Source organism: Pinus tabuliformis, chromosome 4_2, assembly GCF_031772625.1.
Source record: "Pinus tabuliformis cultivar Carrire ecotype Pingquan chromosome 4_2, CPIR1, whole genome shotgun sequence".
NCBI lineage: Eukaryota > Viridiplantae > Streptophyta > Pinopsida > Pinales > Pinaceae > Pinus > Pinus tabuliformis.
In genome coordinates this window covers 486,454,545-486,473,508 of record NC_142304.1, presented here as the reverse complement: position 1 = coordinate 486,473,508, position 18,964 = coordinate 486,454,545, and the positions used below count along the sequence as shown (strand labels likewise).

General features: G+C 38.4%; 1 protein-coding gene across 1 annotated transcript in view; it reads left to right on the top strand.

The window, feature by feature from the left end:
• The window catches only part of LOC149170081 (cell number regulator 6-like), a 39,750-nt gene extending 27,129 nt beyond the window's left edge, over positions 1-12,621 (top strand). The window contains exons 3-4 of the mRNA XM_089428873.1: positions 11,424-11,689; positions 11,935-12,621. Of these exons, the coding sequence (XP_089284999.1) occupies positions 11,424-11,689; positions 11,935-12,153 (485 nt within the window). The 3' untranslated portion in view covers positions 12,154-12,621. The remainder of the gene's footprint in view (positions 1-11,423; positions 11,690-11,934) is intronic.
• The last annotated feature ends 6,343 nt before the right edge of the window (positions 12,622-18,964 follow it).

The window sequence follows — 18,964 nt, the reverse complement described above, 5'->3', positions numbered from 1 at the left end:
TTGTGAACTGAATTTGTCTACAGATTTTGAACCAACTTCTTTCAAAGAAGCCGTTTTTCATGATGAATGGAAAGAAGCAATGCAAAAAGAGTATGATGCCTTGATAAAGAATGGCACTTGGAAGCTGGTTGATCCCCCATTAGGAACCAAACCAATTGGCTGCAAGTGGGTCTACAAGAACAAGTATAAAGCTGATGGCTGATTTGACAAGCACAAAGGCAGACTTGTGGCAAAAGGTTTTGCACAGAAGGAAGGGGTTGATTATGAGGAGACTTTTGCCCCCCATAGCAAAATAGGCTACCATCCAGACACTCTTTGCCTTAGAACTCAGAACGGTTGGAAAGTCCATCAAATGGATGTAAAAACTGCTTTCTTGAATAGAGATCTGAAAGAGAATGTTTTTATGTTCCAACCTGAAGGATTTGCTGTGAAGGGACATGAACATAAAGTATGCAAACTTGTGAAATCCTTGTATTGCCTCAAGCAAGCATCGTGGGCTTGGTATGAAAAGTTAACTGAGCATCTTTTGAAACTCAACTTCAAACATTATGATCTTGATGACGCGACTTTTTTTTTCAAGAAAGTTGCCAAAACAGTTGTATATCTTGTGGTATATGTAGATGATCTTTTGATGACAGGGAACAATGAGAGCTACATTGCATCCATAAAGAAGGAATTGAGTAAAGGTTTTGAAATGGCTGACTTGGGCTATGTTCACTACTATCTCGGTATTGAAGTAACTCAACATCCAAAGTCTATATTCCTTTCTCAAAAGAAGTACATTGGAGATTTGTTGAATAGGTTTGGCATGGCTGAGTGCAATCCTCTGACTACTCCAATGGAACAAAACTTAAAGCTCACATCCATTGAAGGAAAAGAATTTGAGGGTGCAACAAAATATAAACAACTTGTAGGAAGTCTCAACTACCTGACTACTTCTAGACCAAACATTTCGTTTGCTGTTGGAATCCTCTTCAGGTTTATGCAAAAGCCTTGTAAGGGACATTAGTCTGCTGCAAAAAGAGTTATGAAGTACTTGAAGGGAACTCAAGACTTTGGACTCAAGTATACACAGGTGCGCAACTTCAACTTGATTGGATACTCTGATTTAGACTTCGATGGAGACAAAGAAACTTGTGTTAAAATTTGGGTACCAGAGGACAAGTGGTTCCCTAAGGCTTTGATCTTTTCCCTAGGGAAAAGTGTCCAATTTTTTATTTATTTATTTTTTTTTTTCTCCTAAAGCCACTTTATAAGTGATAAAGTCAATTTAATTTAAAAGTGACTTTATAAGTGGTAAAATTACATTCTAATTTAAAAGTGACTTTATAAGTGGTAAAGTTACGTTCTAATTTAAATGTGATTTTATTAAAGTCGATGAAGAATTAGAAAGTGAAAAAGTGACTATGGAAATAAAAGGCTAAGTGGGTCTTTATTTAAGTGGGTGAGTTAAAAAATAGAAAGTGAGAATTAAATGCACATTTATTCTCATCCCTAGATCTAAATGAATCTCAGCGATTAGATCTTAGGGTAACCCAAAAGGTCATTTGGAGATTAAAAGGAGAAGAGAAGAGGAAAAGATCAATTCATTCTTTCATGAGCATTTGAGAGAAAGAGAAGAGAGAGCAAGGAGAAAATTTTGAGCAGTGAGGAAGTGAAGGAGAGCAGCAAGAAGACATTTCAACAAATCTGGGCAGCAGCATTTATTGGCACACATCCCAAGGCAAAACCGTACAGCAGGAGAAAGGCACAGATATCGAGGAAGAGGGACAACACGGAAATCAAGGAAGAGGGGCAACACCAAGGGCACGAATTTCAAGGCAGTCATACTTTTGAAATCTGTACGGTTCGTACAATATGTATAGCAAGTTCTGGGCACATTTTTCAAGGCTGGTCGTACAACATTTAATGATGTTTTATTGCTGGAAAATCTCTGTTTTGGCTGTTTGTTGATTGGAACGATTTTCGAGGCAGAGTTCAAGCACGAAAATCGAGATAAGTTGTAATTTGTGGTTGCTGGAATTTTTATTGTGTATTTCAGTTTCTCTGTAAAAGCATTTTCAGAAATAAAGAAGAGCTCTCAAATTGGTTTTCCCCAAGAGTTGTAGGGTTTTCCAAGGTCACATTGACAAAAAATCACTGTGTTATTTTCTGTGTGGCTGTCATAATTTTGCTGTGTTTTATTTCTGCAATTTCAGCAGTTGGGAAATCTCTAAATTTGTGTTTTCAGAAAATTATTGTCATTCGCAGATTTTAGAATTTTTATCATGCTTGGATTTAAATCTAAATGCATGGAGTGATAAGGAAAACTGATAACTAGAGTGGGGGTTGAAATTTCTTCATGGTATCAGAGCTTGGTTGGCTGAAACGTGCAGTTTGGGACAACAAAGTGAAAATTACAGCGAGCTGATTTTTACACAGAAAATATAAATCTTTACCATAGATTTGAAAATTTCAGTTTGGTAGGACAGTGAAACATGTCTTTGGGTTTGAGAGTTGAAGACATGTTGGATGGGCAGAACAACTACAGTGCATGGAAAGAGAGAATTCAGAGCATCTTTGAGGAAGCAGAAGTCTGGGGCATTATGGTAAATACCACACAAAACCCAGTAGTAGTACCTGCTGACCCTGTACAGTTGGCAGAGTTTAACAAAAAGAATGCTAAGGCAAAAAGATTGATTCTGGAAGGAATCAAAGACTATGTCATTCCTCATGTGAGAGGAAAGACTTATGCACATGAGATGTGGACAGCCTTGACCAATGTTTACCAGAGCTCAAATGAAAATAGAAAAATGGTCCTAAAGGAGAAATTGAAGGCCATTAAAATGGCTAAGACTGACAGTGTTACAGCATACCTCACAAAGATCACTTCAATGAGAGATGAGTTGGCAGCCATAGGTGAGATCATTGCACCCATTGAGTTGGTGAGGATTGCTTTGAATGGTCTTCCCAAGACTTGGGAGAATTTTGTGGATGGCATTGTTGCACGGGAAAACTTTCCCGATTGGGAGAAGTTGTGGGATGATTGCATTCAGAATGAGATCAGAAAGAACCATCTTGGGGCAGCCAAACAGGTGGAGGAGGATGACAATGTGACATTGTTAGCAAGAGGCAAGAAGGGCAGAGCAAAGAAACAAGCTTCCAACAGTGGAGGCAAAGGCAAAGGCAAAGGCAAGCAGCAAAACAAGGGGAAGGACTATTCCAAAGTGTTGGAATTGTCAAAAGTTGGGACACTATGCTGTTGTGTATCCGAAGAATAAGAACAAGAAAGGGAAAGACAAACCCATGGCAGCTTCTGCAGAGATAGAGAGCTTTGATAGGGAGTTTGGGTTCATAGCTTGTGAGGCCACTAGTGCAGGATCACTTGCCATACAGGTTCAGAGGGAGTGTGCATTCCCCGCCACTAGCAGAGCATCTTCTAGAATTTGGTATGTTGACAGTGGCGCTTCCCGCCACATGATAGGAATCAGAGAGTACTTCTCAAAGCTTTTAGAGGGTGATACTGATATGGAGGTAGTAGTTGGTGATGACAACATTGTTAGAGCAGTCGGTGTGGGGACATTGACATTTGATAAGGGACCCAAACCTCCCTTGAAAGTGTCAGATGTTCTATATGTCCCTGGAATGAAGAAGAACCTGATATCCGTCTCAGCACTTGAGGATAGAGGGTATGATGTGTTGTTCAGGAGAGGGCAGGTGCTTATATATCCTAATAGAACTCCAACTTCTTCAGCTAGAGAGATTGGTGTGCGCCATGCCAAGGTGTACAAGTTCTCATTCCAGCCCCTGATGGCATTGAGTAGCAGCACTTAAGACAGGACCGACAACAGATCTAACAGTTCAGAGTTGTGTGAGATTTGGCACCGCAGGATGGGGCACATGTATCATGGGGCCTTGAGTACATTGCGGGAGATCACAACTGGTGTGCCAGATTTCAGTTCTGATTACCTTGATGTATGCAGAGGATGTGCTATGGGGAAGTTTGCCAGATCCCCTTTTCCCAGTAGTGACAGCACGACGACTGAGATCCTTGACTTGATACATACCAATGTGAGTGGTCGGATGTCGCATGTATCCTTGAGTGGCTATGAGTACTATGTTTTATTCATTGATGACCACTCCAAGAAGATCTGGATTTATTTCTTGAAGACCAAGAGTGAGGTCTTCAAGTGGTTTCAAGAGTTCAAAGCTCTTGTGGAGACCTAGACAGGTAGGAAGATCAAGGTCCTCAGGTCAGACAATGGAGGGGAGTATACCCTTGGTGAGTTTGTTGATTTTTGTGTCGAGGCAGGCATTAGAAGGGAGTTCATTGTTCCTTACAACCCCCAATAGAATGGGGTTGCAGAGAGGAAGAATAGATCCATTGCAGGGGCTGCCAAAGCCATGCTTCATGATCAGGGGACCTTTATTTTTGTGGGCAGAGGGCTGCAACACTACTGTGTACTTGCAGAACAGGCGTCCACATCGTGCCTTGGGGAATGTGACTCCAGAGGAGGCTTTTTTTGGGAAGAAGCCTGATGTTGGGCACTTTCGTATTTTTGGGTGCCTTACATATTCCTATGTCCCCAAGGAGAACAGGACCAAGCTAAAGCCCACTGCAGACAAGGGCATCTTTGTGGGTTATAGGAGACCTTCGCTCCCGTAGCTCGGTATACATCTATTCGCTCCATTATATCGATTTTAGCAAAGATGGGTTGGAAGATCCACCAGATGGATGTGGAGACCGCATTTCTCAATGGCTTCATTCAAGAGGAGGTTTGTATTGAGCAGCCGCAGGGCTTTGAGGTGCATGGGAAGGAGTCCCATGTATGCAGATTGAAAAGGGCACTCTATGGCCTGAAGCAAGCTCTTAGAGTTTGGTACTCTAGGATTGATACATACTTGCAGCAGTTGGGTTTCACAAAGAGTGAAGCTGATCCGAACCTATACTTCATTGTGGTGGGCGAGGAGCCTCTCATTCTGGTGTTGTATGTTGATGACTTGATCATCACTGGTGCAGAGAGACTCATTGAGGGCTGCAAGAGAGATATTACTTCAGAGTTTGAGTTGAAGGATATCGACTTGATGCATTATTTTCTGGGATTGGAGGTGTGGCAGAGCAGGGGCATTTCTTCCTGGGACAAAGGAAGTACATTGTGGATATTCTTAGCAGATTTCACATGGAGGACTGCAAACCCATGTCTACACCTATGATCACTAACTGGAAGAAGCTTCACGCTTCTGATTTCGAGTTGGTGGATCCTACTCTATACAGATAGTTGATTGGTTGTTTGATGTATTTGGTCAACACTCGACCAGATATATGTTTTGCAGTTAACACTATGAGTTAGTTCATGTGTGAGCCCAGGAGAGTGCACTGGGTGGCTGCAAAACACATTCTTCGTTACTTGCAGGGGACTGTGGATTTTGGTCTGGATTATAGACAGGGTGATGGAGTGAGACTGGTAGGGTACACGGATTCAGATTGGGCAAGTTGTGCTTCAGATAGGAAGAGTACTTCCGGGCGCTGTTTTGGGTTGGGTTCGGCAGTTGTGTCGTGGATCAGTTGGAAACAACAGTGAGTTGCATTGAGTTCAGTTGAGGTAGAGTATATCGCTGCTAGTTTGGCTAGTTGTGAGGCCATATGGCTTCGCCAGATGTTGTTTGGTCTATTTGGTTAGGCACTGAGACCTTCAGTGATTTACTGTGATAATTAGAGTTGCATAAAACTCACGGCGCATCACTTCATTAGAGACTATGTCCAAAAAGGAGTTGTCAAACTTGAGTACATTTCCACAAATGAGCAAGTAGCGGACATTTTCACCAAAGCCTTACCATAGGGCAAGCATGTCTACTTCAAAGACAAGATGGGAGTGGTGAGGAACACTTTCCTCGGTAAGAGGGAGTGTTAAAATTTGGGTACCAGAGGACAAGTGGTTCCCTAAGGCTTTGATCTTTGGCCTAGTGAAAAGTGTCCAAATTTATTTTTTACTTTTCTCCTAAAGTGACTTTATAAGTGATAAAGTCAATTTAATTTAAAAGTGACTTTATAAGTGGTAAAGTTACATTCTAATTTAAATGTGACTTTATTAAAGTTAATGAAGAATTAGAAAGTGAAAAAGTGACTATGGAAATAAAAGGCTAAGTGGGTCTTTATTTAAGTGGGTGAGTTAAAAAATAGAAGGTGAGAATTAAATGCACATTTATTCTCATCCCTAGATCTAAATGAATCTCAGTGATTAGATCTTAGGGCAACCCAAAAGGTCATTTAGAGATTAAAAGGAGAAGAGAAAAGAAAAAGACCAATTCATTTTTTCATGAGCATTTGAGAGAAAGAGAAGAGAGAGTAAGGAGAAAATTTCTGAGCAGTGAGGAAGTGAAGGAGAGCAGCAAGAAGACATTTCATCAAATCTGGGCGGCAACATTTATTGGCACACATACCAAGGCAAAACCGTACAGCAGGAGAAAGACACAGATATCGAGGGGGGACAGAACAAAAATCAAGGAAGAGGGACAACAGCAAGGGCACGAATTTTGAGGCAACAGTACTGCTGAAATCCGTACCATCCGTACAAGTTTTGGGCATGTTTTTTCAAGGATGGCCGTACAACATTTAATGTTGTTTTATTGCTGGAAAATTTTTGTTTTGGCTGTTTGCTGATTGGCACGATTTTCGAGGCGGAATTCAAGCACAAAAATCGATAAAAGTTGTAATTTGTGGATGCTGGAATTTTTACTGTGTATTTCAGTTTCTCTGTAAAAACATTTTCAGAAATAAAGAAGAGATCTCAAACTGGTTTTCCCCAAGAGTTGTAGGGGGTTTTTCCAGGGTCACATTGACGAAAAATCACTTGTGTTATTTTCTGTGTGGCTATCATAATTTCGCTGCGTTTTATTTCTGCAATTTCAGCAGTTGTGAAATCTCTAAATTTGTGTTTTCAAAAAATTATTGTCATTTCCAGATTTTAGAATTTTTATCATGCTTGGATTTAAAACTAAATGCATGGAGTGATAAGGAAAATTGATAACTAGAGTGGGGGTTGAAATTTCTTCAACTGGGTTATTTACTTCTGGTTACGCTATGAGTCTTGGGTCAGGAGCTGTCTCTTGGAGATCACGCAAACAATCAGTTCTAGTGGATTCCACAACAGAGGCAGAATATGTGGCAGCAAAGGAAATTGTGTGGCTCAGGAAAATTTTGGAAGGTTTGCAGGAATAACAAGTACATTCAAATCCACTCATGATTGACAACACCTCTGCAATAAAGTTGGCCAAGAACCCAAAGTTTCATGATTGAACGAAGCACATCAATACAAAATACCATCTGATTCGACATCATGTTGAGGCCAAGACAATCCATCTACGCCATTGTTCTACTAATGAGCAAATTGCAGACATCTTCACCATAGCGCTTGGAAGAGAAAAGCTTGAAAGATTTAGAATGATGCTTGGACTCACCAACATCCCTTCAGATTAAAGGGGGGAATGTTGATCACTAATCATGGGGATTGGGTGAACACTTGTCAATAATGTAAATAGTAAATAATGCAAAATGAAGAGTCATCGGGAGGTGAAACCCAAGAGTCACTCCCTTGTGTATATAACAATGAGGAATCCTAATGAATAAACACAGTTGATTTGAGGAGTTACCCCCTGGCTTGACAGATTTAACTAGTAAACTTACAAAAAAACAATTTGCAAGTTACCATGTGATGCTCAGAATTGATTGATGTTCCAACTATTTTTGTTGTTTCTTTCCAAGCCAGCAATCATCTATGGCCCACAAGACCACAATCAGACCCAACAACAGTGAAAACGAAGTTTTAAAGATCGCGGAGAAATAACATGTCACACCAACAATTTATCCATAGAAAGGAAAAGCATAGAATAAGCATGTTATTAAAACCCATCCCAATGAAGCAAATATGGCATTATGGGAAAGTGAACAAAGGGATTGCCCAAACATTCTTTTGTTTTATATTGATCATATCTTTCAACCACACATTACCTTCCATCATATGCTCAATAATTGCAAGGTAATGAGGATTGGCCTCATCGCTTATTACCCAGTGGCCTCCAACAATCTTCAGTTGACCATTCTTTACAAGTTTTACTTTTTCTCCTAAATATATGGCGATCATCCTTAAGCATGAATCAAGAATATGTCAAGTCTTTTCAAAGTAATACTTCTTGACAATGCAAATCCAACCGATATTGTAATGAGAATGTGAAGCCATGGTAACCAGGATGATAATAACATTGGTTCCAACAATGGAACCAATGTCCCCTCCATGTCACTTGAATTTTGTAGCGAGATGGAGAAGTTGTCTAACTCGCCACTACATTCGCTCTGAACCCATGAGGTAAGAGTTTGACATCTTGATAGTTGATGTGGGCTAAGAGTGCAACACATCCATGTGCTTAGCGTCAAAATTAAACAAATACTTGACTCAACAGTTACAATTTCGAATCTGTGGCATAGTGTGTATAGTGTGAGGGTTTCGAGCTGCAAGCAAGTTTGCGATTTATTGCAATGGAATGGATAATTGAGTGTCGAGAAGCAAAGGCGCTAGAAGCAAATATTCAAGAAGTGAAGGTACTATGTGTTGATTTGGGGTAGCATCAGATGTGCTCTAAGCCTCAAATTTTGTAGGGAGGCTTGGGCACATGTATTCCAAAGAACCTAGAAAGCGTTTTGGGAAATTCCACGTAGAAGTGATTTTATTAAAATAATTAATATTTTTAATAGGGTTGCAAAGTCTAAACTTAGGAAAGTTAAAATATTAAAGGGTATTAATCTAATCATGGGTGAAACTTCTAGAAAAAGACACGGATCAAGCCAAAACGATCTGAGCCTTTGATTAAGATTTAATCTAGGCTGTTGGTTGTCCAACAGAAAGATATAAGAAGGGCCTTGAGGGTCATTTGGAAGGCACACCGAGAGAATCCGGAAGAAGGAATTTCTGGAGAGTACGAGACATAGGGAGGACAGAAAGACGTCCAGAGGAAGGCTGACGCTGGCCCACGTAGTGCTGACGCAGAGGCAGCGCAGTCCTTGAGGGGAAGTCGAGTTTCTTGCTAAGGGAAGTCGAGTTTCAGTTGCCAGAAGTCGGGGTGTGAGTCTGGGAGGCAGAAGATCAATTTTCTCAGCCAACAGAGGATCCGGAAGAGGGGCAGCATAATACCTAGCAAGGGTGACGCAAAAACTGTCGGGAGTGACGCAGTTTTGTGCAGAGGCCACGCAGAGGGTGACGCAGAGCCTCCAGTTCAGCAGGATCAGTCATTGATTCTCCCAGTGACAGGGTGAGATCATTTCACCATTCTTTTGTCCAGTATTCTCTCTGTATCAGATTGCTAGTTGAGCATCCTAGAATTGTACTCATATTTTCTCCTGCATAATAATAAAACCCTCAGAGCTGCTGCACCAGTTTTCCCGCATTGGGTTTTTCCGGCGACTTGTGTCCAAAAATAATGGTGTCCTACGTGTTTCTATTTTCCTTGCTCAATTTCTATGTTTCAGAATCATATTTAATTTGGTGTAGGCTGCTTCAGTAATTTACTTCAATGTTTCAAGAAGAAATCTGAAATAAGTTTGTAATGTAATTTACGATCTAGGTGAAGTAGATTTAGCTGGTTGCAGTAGGATTCCAGAGATTGTTAGATCTAGGAATTTTCACACTATGTATAGAGTCACGGCAACAGCAGGAGGTGAGTGAAGGAAATATGGTGAAAGATGCAGGTAGTTGTGCTTCGAGATCTTGTTATGGTGCTCAACAGTTGGGGAATCTTTTTGTTTGGGTGTTTGCAATCATCCAATGGTTGTCAAAACTGGAACATTGTCGAATAGAATGGGTGCACAGAGTTTCTTTTTTCAAAATGCTGCTCAGATGAAAAAGGCACGAGAAATGGTTAAATTTGGACCACACGGGTTAGAAAATTTTGGGAGTGAAATGCTGCACAGACAGATAGAGAGATAGAGAAATGACCCAGTGAATGTCAGACCAGGCACAGAGAATGGCAGAGGAATAGTAGGTGTTTTTAAGCAATTGGAATTATGGGGTTGAATGAACACCCTGCTTTGATGCTATTGTTGGACTAAGCCAATAATTGAATAAATATGCATAAACATATTTTATTAATCAAATATACTTCCAATGACTGTTCACATTCCTCCCCATAATCCTTAACGGATTGTGCATCTAACACTTGTTAAAGTGACTCTGTAAAGATTGGATTGATTTGTTGTTTCATTGTGCCTTAATAACTTTCAAAAGCTCTAGTTGGCGCTAGGCTAGTGTCCTTAGGCCTTGCATGGTCGGACCCACTCCATTTGGGGTTACCTTGGAGCCATCAATCTAAAAGTTCTTTGGAACAGATGTTTTGGATGCACATTGCAAAATTTATGTTAGGAAGTTGAATCAGTGCAACTTTTTAACTTCAATTTTGTATAAATATGTGAGCAAGAGCCCAAGAAGGGGTTCTCATTTTCCTTGTAAGCCGACAATCTGTAATAGTGCTTTTGAGACATTTTAGTAGCTGGAGTTAATAAAACTTTAGCAAATCATTCATGGATGCAAAGCTATCTTCATTTCATGTGAGACTTATTTGGTTTGATAAGTCTATGTCAATTAACTATTTATTTGTTCATATTCTTGTTGCTTTATAATTTTTTGCTAACCTGGTTTTGGAACAAGTATGTGATTGGGGCTTTACGCCTATCTTGCAATCTAATTTATCTTTTGATGTTGTATGGATTAAGTATTACTAACTATTCAACTATTCATGTTCTTGGTTCGTCAAATACAACGTTTAAATTCCAATTTCTTCTAATTTGTTCCTACTATTAGGAATTGCTTTCTGCATTTTGCCTTCCTTTGCAACCTTAAAACAAAAAACTTGTAAAAATTTTAAACTCCTAAAAATGAATCCAGTGGTTGGTGCCACAAATTGGAGGAGGGTCCACCGATAAATGCCTGGGGATCACATTTTGAGGGTTTTACCCTAGGGAACATTTGAATGTTCACAAGTATCAAGAACTTGTGTCAAGAGGTTCCATAGTGTGCATTTACACAAAAGCGATGATGATATCCCTTGTATTTTTCATCTCCATGTAGCTTGGCATTAGGTGTGAATTTGATGTAGGCATGTTAGTCTCTTAATGCTATTAAGCTGCTGTGAAACTTCTGTATTCAGAGGTAATGTCCTAAATGATATCTTTTACTCTTGTCTATTTTCTTGATGTGATTATATCTGTCAAATACTGTGCCAAATTTTATACGGTATCATGTTCCAAGAATAGCAGTAATTATGTAATTCAGCCATTTTCTATACAATAACAGCAAGTTGTTGTTTATCAAAGTGTTCTTGTAAAAATTATTGTATCTATTTTTCTGCTTTGGGCTTGATAGTTCCATAAATTTATTGTGTGTTCTATATCGTTTCAGTGTGGCTTGGGTTATTCTGTCCATGTGTTCTATTTGGACGTAATGTTGAGAGGATGAGGGAAGACACACCTTGGACAAGACCTTGTACTTGTCATGCAATTTTTGTTGAAGGTGGAATGGCTTTAGCTTTAGCAACTGCCATCTTCCATGGAGTGGATCCCCATGGCGCTTTCCTGATTGGAGAAGGTTTATTATTTGCTTGGTGGATGTGCGGCATTTACACAGGTCTGTTTAGGCAAGGATTACAAAAGAAATACCACCTTCAGGTAATTTTTACCCTTGTGATACCAAGTTTTTTTCTGAATGTATTCCTGTATATGCCCGAGTTGTTGCTGCCTCTGATTCCTTGATCCTTAGCGTAAGGAATGGGATGACATATGGAGAGAAGCTATATCTTCCACTGAACCTCATTTATCCCTGCTTACTCCCATTGAGTTCAGCGTTACCCTCTTATTTCAAGCTTTAAATATGAGTTTACTAAAACACATCTTCTTTGACTTTGCTTTTGCAGAATTCACCTTGTGATCCATGTGTTGTGCATTGTTGTATGCATTGGTGTGCACTCTGTCAAGAACATCGAGAAATGCAAGCGCGTTTGTCGGACAATGTTGTGATGCCAATGACCGTAATAAATCCACCTCTTCCCCAAGAAATGACTACTGAGAACACAAGCTCTTCTGCTGCTGACAACCATAACGACCAAAACCATGTACAGATGCAAGCACCTTGAAGTTGAAAGTGACATTTTCATTCATGTTGGAGCTAGTTGAGGGGATCGAGAGAGGCAATGAAAGATTCTAACTTTTCCCGAGCAACTATTGATTCTGCTTCTCACACAGAAAGTCTTATGGAGGATGTTATCCTGGATATACGAAATTCACATTACATTCACAGTATTGGAGATGACATATTGCATTTTGTACCTACGGAGTTATGAATTTATGAATTGTAGTTCTCCCAGTGCAGGTTGTGTCTCTTGGCTTTTGTTGTGACTGAGGCCTCACAAATTTAGATATATGCATCATAATGTTTAAAAGAGCGTGAGTGTGGACACTAATAATTTGCAAAAAAAAATATTGTGAACTTGGCATAGTTTCTGTTTTGGTGGAGAGTATCTTCGATTCTTTGCGATGATGATGAACTCCTGTATAAAAACAAATTTCACATTTAATGTTATTCCTATACGAAGTTCACATTACATTCACAGTATTGGAGATAACATATTGCATTTTGTACCTACGGAGTTATGAATTTATCAACTGTAGTTCTCCCAGTCAAGGTTGTCTCTTAGTTTTTGTTGTGACTGAGGCCTCACAAATTTAGATATATGCATCATAATGTTCAAAAGAGCATGAGAGTGGACGTTAATAGTTTGCCAAAAAAAATTGTGAACTTGGCATGGTTTCCTTTTTGGTGGAGAGAGCATCATCGATTCTTTGCGAGAATGAAATACACATCTCTTAGAGTTGTTTAATTACAGTGTTATTTGTTTATCAATGATGATGAACTCCTGTATACTATTGAACAAATTTCACATTTAGTGTTCTTCCTTTGTCAATAAAGATGATTATATATTATTTTTGAAATACGTCAATCATTTTCAGAAAACGAGGTTAAATGAATAGTAGATTATTTGCATGGGGCTGTACCAGTTTTTGAATAAAAGATTAGTATTTTAAACTTTTCTGCGTTGTTGTACATAGGACATTTTAGAAATATGATTATGAATATAAAATTGATGTTTTATATTGCCTTGTTAAAGTATACTGATATAATTTTCGTGAACAGTAAGGATTTTTCTTTATTTTTAATATATTTCTAAAATACAAAAATTAGATATGGTACAGCATAGACATTTCAGTCGCACCTATATTGTGGTTTGTTATTTTTTTTAGACAGTGGGAAGTGTTGAATTTTTGTAACATCGGGAGGTATTCCCGCATGCCAAAGAGGTCTCCAAGTTGGCCTAAAAAAATTAAAATTTGGAGTGCAAGTCAGCTCAGCCAAGTGAAGGGGTGCGTCCCTTGGCTTATTTTATCTCATTTGATGAGTATAAATTTATCATCAGCTCAACAAGTTTTTTCTTCATTTCTGAAGCCTCTTAGACAACCGCACGTGGAGAAAAGGAGGATAAATGACTGTTTTTGACAGGGCTGTTTCTTTTTGTTGGCCAAATTTGACCAGGGTTGACCAAGCTGCAGGAGGGCTGACTTTGACCGTGTTGACCACAGGAGCTGCAGGATGAAGGTTGACCAGTTTGACTGCAGTCAACCACATATTGGTTGCAGTTTATCGCAGGAGGCATAAGGCTGAATTTCATCAAAGTTGACTGGTTGGCTAGTTTTGACTAGTGTTATCTTGTTGTTGATTTTGACTAGGTTTGACTGACATTTTTTGACTTGGACATTGGCACAGGTTTCTAGACAATTTGGATTTGTAAAACTTGTTGAAGAATAATTTTTCCTAAAAGAAAAGTTGCTGGGTTTTCTCCCAAGGTCGGGTTTCCCAAGGTAAAATTGTCTCTATTGTGCATGGTTTTCTTCCTATGATCTTTACTATTTCCGCGGCAGTTACTGTTGAGATTTTTCTTTGAATAATTGCTCAATGATATCAGTGGCATGAGATAATTGTTTGAAGATCATTAGGTAGTAATTATCAGATTGGAAAACTGGTTTCTACTGTGCATCTTGTAGACAATTCAACAGGAAAACATTTTTTCCTCTTTTTATCTATTCAACTACCTCACCCTTAAACTCATAGGTGAGGGTAAGATATTCTTTATATTCAATGTTGTATAACAAGAAGGTTTGAAGTCATTACAACAATATTATAATGTGAACTCCGTATATCACTTGTAGGAATGGAACTTGGGTAGGGAGGATAACAATCATTCCTACCAACCACCCCATAAATTCAATTGACTACAGTGGAAAGACTCATCATAACTCAGTTGTCAACCAGCAGTGAGGACAACCATCACTAACTACCATCCACAAATGGGAGTTAATCAAATGATAGCTTTTTATTGTCTACTAATTCTTTGACCTATTACTTTTTACTACAATTTTTTTTCCAAAAATCTTAAACACCAAATGTTAAGTTGCAAATTTTATCTCGCTAGAAGCTGTTTGACAAGCTCTGAAAATTGAGATACTAGCAGAATATATAAGGTCCCATGTATCATAAAATGGCTTTTTCTTGGTAGGCTGATCCAGCTGATAGAGAGGGCTTATTCTTGGTAGGTGGGTATGGCTTATTCTTGGTAGGCTGATCCAACTGATAGAGAGGGCTTGTTCTTGGAAGGTGGGTCTAGCTGATGGTTGGAATTCGTTTTTGCCATGTTTTGTTAGTGTCCTTGCGTAAACTTTCTAGGTATAAGAACACCACTTTCCCTGCTTGTAGATCTTTAATCCAATCACATTGTGGATAGGGAGGTATACAAGCTGTTAAAAAAATTTGGATCCGACGGGAGTTTGCACCCTAATCTACTGAAAAGGCTCACGGCAAAATTCCAACTCTCCTGTGTTTTGCTCCCGTGCTTTGAACTGTTCACAAAGATCCTTTTGGTGTTCTTCGAGCCCTTCAGCCGCTTCGTGGTATGCTTTCTCTCCATACTGCTGTCAGCCATGCCCATTTGAGTCCCTTTGCCAGTATTGAATGTGAGGTCCATATCACCTTGATGCCAGTCCTTTGTTGCATCTGCGACGCAGGTTGTGTGCTCTTCCTCTGGCATTAACTCTCTTCTTTTCTGCCAAAGAGATTTCCTTCCAACAAAACCTTTAACATGCTAACTTGTTTGTATTAGCTTGTGTGGTCTCCCTACATGAAGGCTATCATAAGCCATTAAATTCATCTATCATCATTCTATATTGAATATCTCATCTATCATCATTCTACATTGAATATATTGATTGATATAGAAAAATGTTTATAATAAGTATAAATCTATTTTAATTTGGATTTGGATTTATTCTATATTTAGAGAATCAACCTTTCAAACTTTTCTTTGAGTGTTTTTAATCTAAAAGAGTTTTCACCTTGAGAAATTTCATCTCTATTGATTCATGGTAAATCTAGAATTAAAATGGATTTCTTTTAGTTTTTCATGTGTGTGTGTGTCAAGTCCATATTAAAAACAAATGAATGTAAAAATATATATCATTTTTTACACTGTGGGAAAACCTTCATATCTCAAGTGGTCAAACTAATGGTGGGGACATCTGTCACTGGTTATTATCTGCAAACACAAGCTGACTCATTTTTGTTATTCAAGGAAAACCACACCACTTGGTAAGAGATTATATATATATATATCGTGAGTTGAGATGGATCATTTCTAGTTTTTTCCATGTGTCAAGTCCATATTGAGTATATATAGACTATTAAATTATTTTCTTTTATTATTCATATTTTTAAATGTCATGAATCAGCTCCATGTTAAGCATTAAAGGAATTTCACATCTCCTTCATGCTAACAAGTAAAAAACATGTATTTGCCAATAAAAATTTGGGTTCTCTCTATAATAAAGTTGATGTTGAAATATTTTATATATGGAGGATGTTACTTTATTTTTCGCTCACATTGAAATAATTTTCTTATAATAAATAAAATTTTAAGTGTCGCATGTCAACCCCTGATGGGGTTGAATTTTGAGAATGGTAATGGGGTGGGGATTGTGCTTGCCACCTTAATATGACATTAGGAGTTATTAAGGGGGGTGGTGTGGCTGCCCCATTGAATGCATTTGCATGCAAGCGGGAGATATGAAGGGGGAAATGAATTTTGAAATGATGCGAGTTATGAGTGATTGTGTTGGTATTCTAGGCATTATTGAGAGGCCCCAACCTTACCCCCCCGCTTTTGTAAAGCGAAAGTCAGTAGGCAAGTCTGGTGGGCATTGTTTGAAGACAACTAGGCCTTTGCATAGACAAAGGAGATGGGTGGTAATTCCCATTGGGAGAACTATTAGTTTGTTTATCATGACTTTTTAGAACACTGCTTCTCTAGTAGAATTGGTCGACTAGGGAGGAGAAGGAAATGACCAAACATTTCACAACTTTATAACCGTCGCTCCTCCCTTGCTTTGTTGCGACAGACATTAGAGGGTCTTCCTTAGACGTAATTGTTGAGGTCCTTTTGCCCAACAGAATAGAGGTAATTTTTCTACCTTGTAATCTTTGTATTTCTCTTTGTGGTTTTTTTTTTTTGAAAATTCTTTGGTTTGATATTGTGTGGGTTGGAGTTTGTATTTGTGGTTTTGTATGTGCTCTTTGTGTTTTGATTTTGGCTCTAGTTCGTAATCTGGGAGGTGACCCTGGTTTAATTATTATTAGTATCCCTCTATCGAGGCACTTTGTTTATGGTTAGTTTGTACAGGCTAGTGCCTATTACTTTGGTAACCTTCCACCTCGCTTGGGATTGTGGGTTTGGCTGGGTGTTGAGTTGTCAAGGGTTTACTTGTGGAAGCAATCGTGGGTGGTTGTTATTAACAAGCTCTGCTCGCTACAAATTGTTAGGGTGTGGCCTCTTTATCAAAACTTTGTGGTCCCTTTCCTATTTTGTGGCATTGTCATTCACTTGTCATCTAGTCCTTGGGAACTTGTGATTCAACCAAGATTGGGTATGTAGTTTTCTCTTGGTCGATACTATATTCGTTGAGTCAAAACCACAAGTGTTATTATTACCAAACAAACATGCAATGCCAATGCATGTGTAGTAGGCAAGGTGGGGAAGGACGCCACCCCCAAGGTTGCAACCAAAGTCAACAACAAGCACACGCTGTTGCTGATACTTACCATGTAGTTGTTCCTCTCGAGACTTGGTGAAATTTGTTAGTTGGAGACACTTGTTTTTAGAGAAAGACAAGCCCTATCAAATTCTGAAATCACGGAGGATATATCTCCATGGATTCCTGACCTGGGGACCACCTGGGAAAGAAAGAAACATTATTTCTCAGCCTTGGCTTTATACGTGCAATTGAAGACCTTGTTGGGAAGGGTGTTGAAGAACAAGCAAGCAAAAAATTATAACGTTTTTGCTAGCTTGACGGATGTCAAGAGAGTCCAGTGTAACTAATAGGTGTGTTTAGAGAGGATTGGTGCCCATTTTTAGTGTGAACATGCATCGCAAAGCCCTCCAAGTTCTATTGTAGGAGATCCAATTGCTATTACTTTTTCAGATGTCTGAGATTGAATGTTCATGTTAAGTTTTTGTTTTTACAGTGTTGTAGACACTTTAGTGATGCTAGAGTTGTTGATACTTTTTAAATTTTGCGCTAATTACTCTATTGGTAGGTGGTCAAAAGCATTTGGTTTCCCACGGGGCAGATTGAGACCAACTACCCAAAGACATGTTTAATAATGAAGCTCGCTGGATGTATGTCTTTCATGATATTTTGAGGTAATATAATCTCTAACATGCAAAAAATAATGTCACATGTCAAATTAGTTACTAAGCATTGAGGAAGTTACACCTCCCTCATACTACCATGTAAAAAATACCTTTTGATTCAATAAGATTAGCCTAGATATAAGTAGATTCTAAGAGGTATAATGTCTTTTCACCATGAATAATATTGTTGAGAATTAGAGCTTGGATAGAAACTTTTGCACATCTTCATTGTGAACATGCTAGGATTGGTTCAATATATTTTCTAAAAGGTAATTTTGAAAAGTAATTACGGTTCTGCAATAGTAATTTTTTAGAAAGTAGAATTTCGAGAGTATTTATCACAATAGTCATCTTTGTTGAAATTAATTTTTATTTTGTAATTTGCATTAGTAAAAAAATTGATAGCCTTATGTTTAACAATTGACTCTAAAATTGTACTTAAACTAGTAATCTTAAAAATAGATTCTCTTCTAAAACTATAAAGACGACGAGGTGGAGGTTTCTATACGCGCATTTGAGCAATTGAGTGACAAAGAGAACAAGTAGTCAAGGAAGAGGCATTCCAAGGTAGCACACAAATGTAGAAAACAATATGTACATTTATGTATAGTCATACATAAGTTTGTACTATTGTACGAACAAATCCATACAAACTGTACAAAATATCCCGTAGGTTGTACAACAATTGTTTATTGTTTCTATATTTTCGGGCAAGCTATACAAGCCCATGTTGGGGTGTTTTTTGGTATCCTTGCGTGCTATTTTCTCGGGAAAGATGTAGAGGTTTTATTGTAAGTATTTTTAAAGGAATGAAAAGTTGATTTGGAGGACCAATTACCTATTTGTATGAAAATAATTGTCAACAATGACCACCCCACGTAAGTTTCCCAAGGTGAGAGATCCTTCACAAATTTACTTTCTATTTTAATGTAAGAATTTATGTACATGTTTCATTTACAGTTGTTGTTGGGAAACTTATCTAATATTGCGCTGGATATTTTTGGGAATTATTTTTTAATATACCTCAAGTATAGATGTACTCTAAGGGGCATCTCTATGAAGAGTCACACCTTTTTCAATTTTTTTTTTTACCATTTTTTATCAATATAATTTTATTTTTTCCAAGGAAAACATTATAGGGAAATCTAAG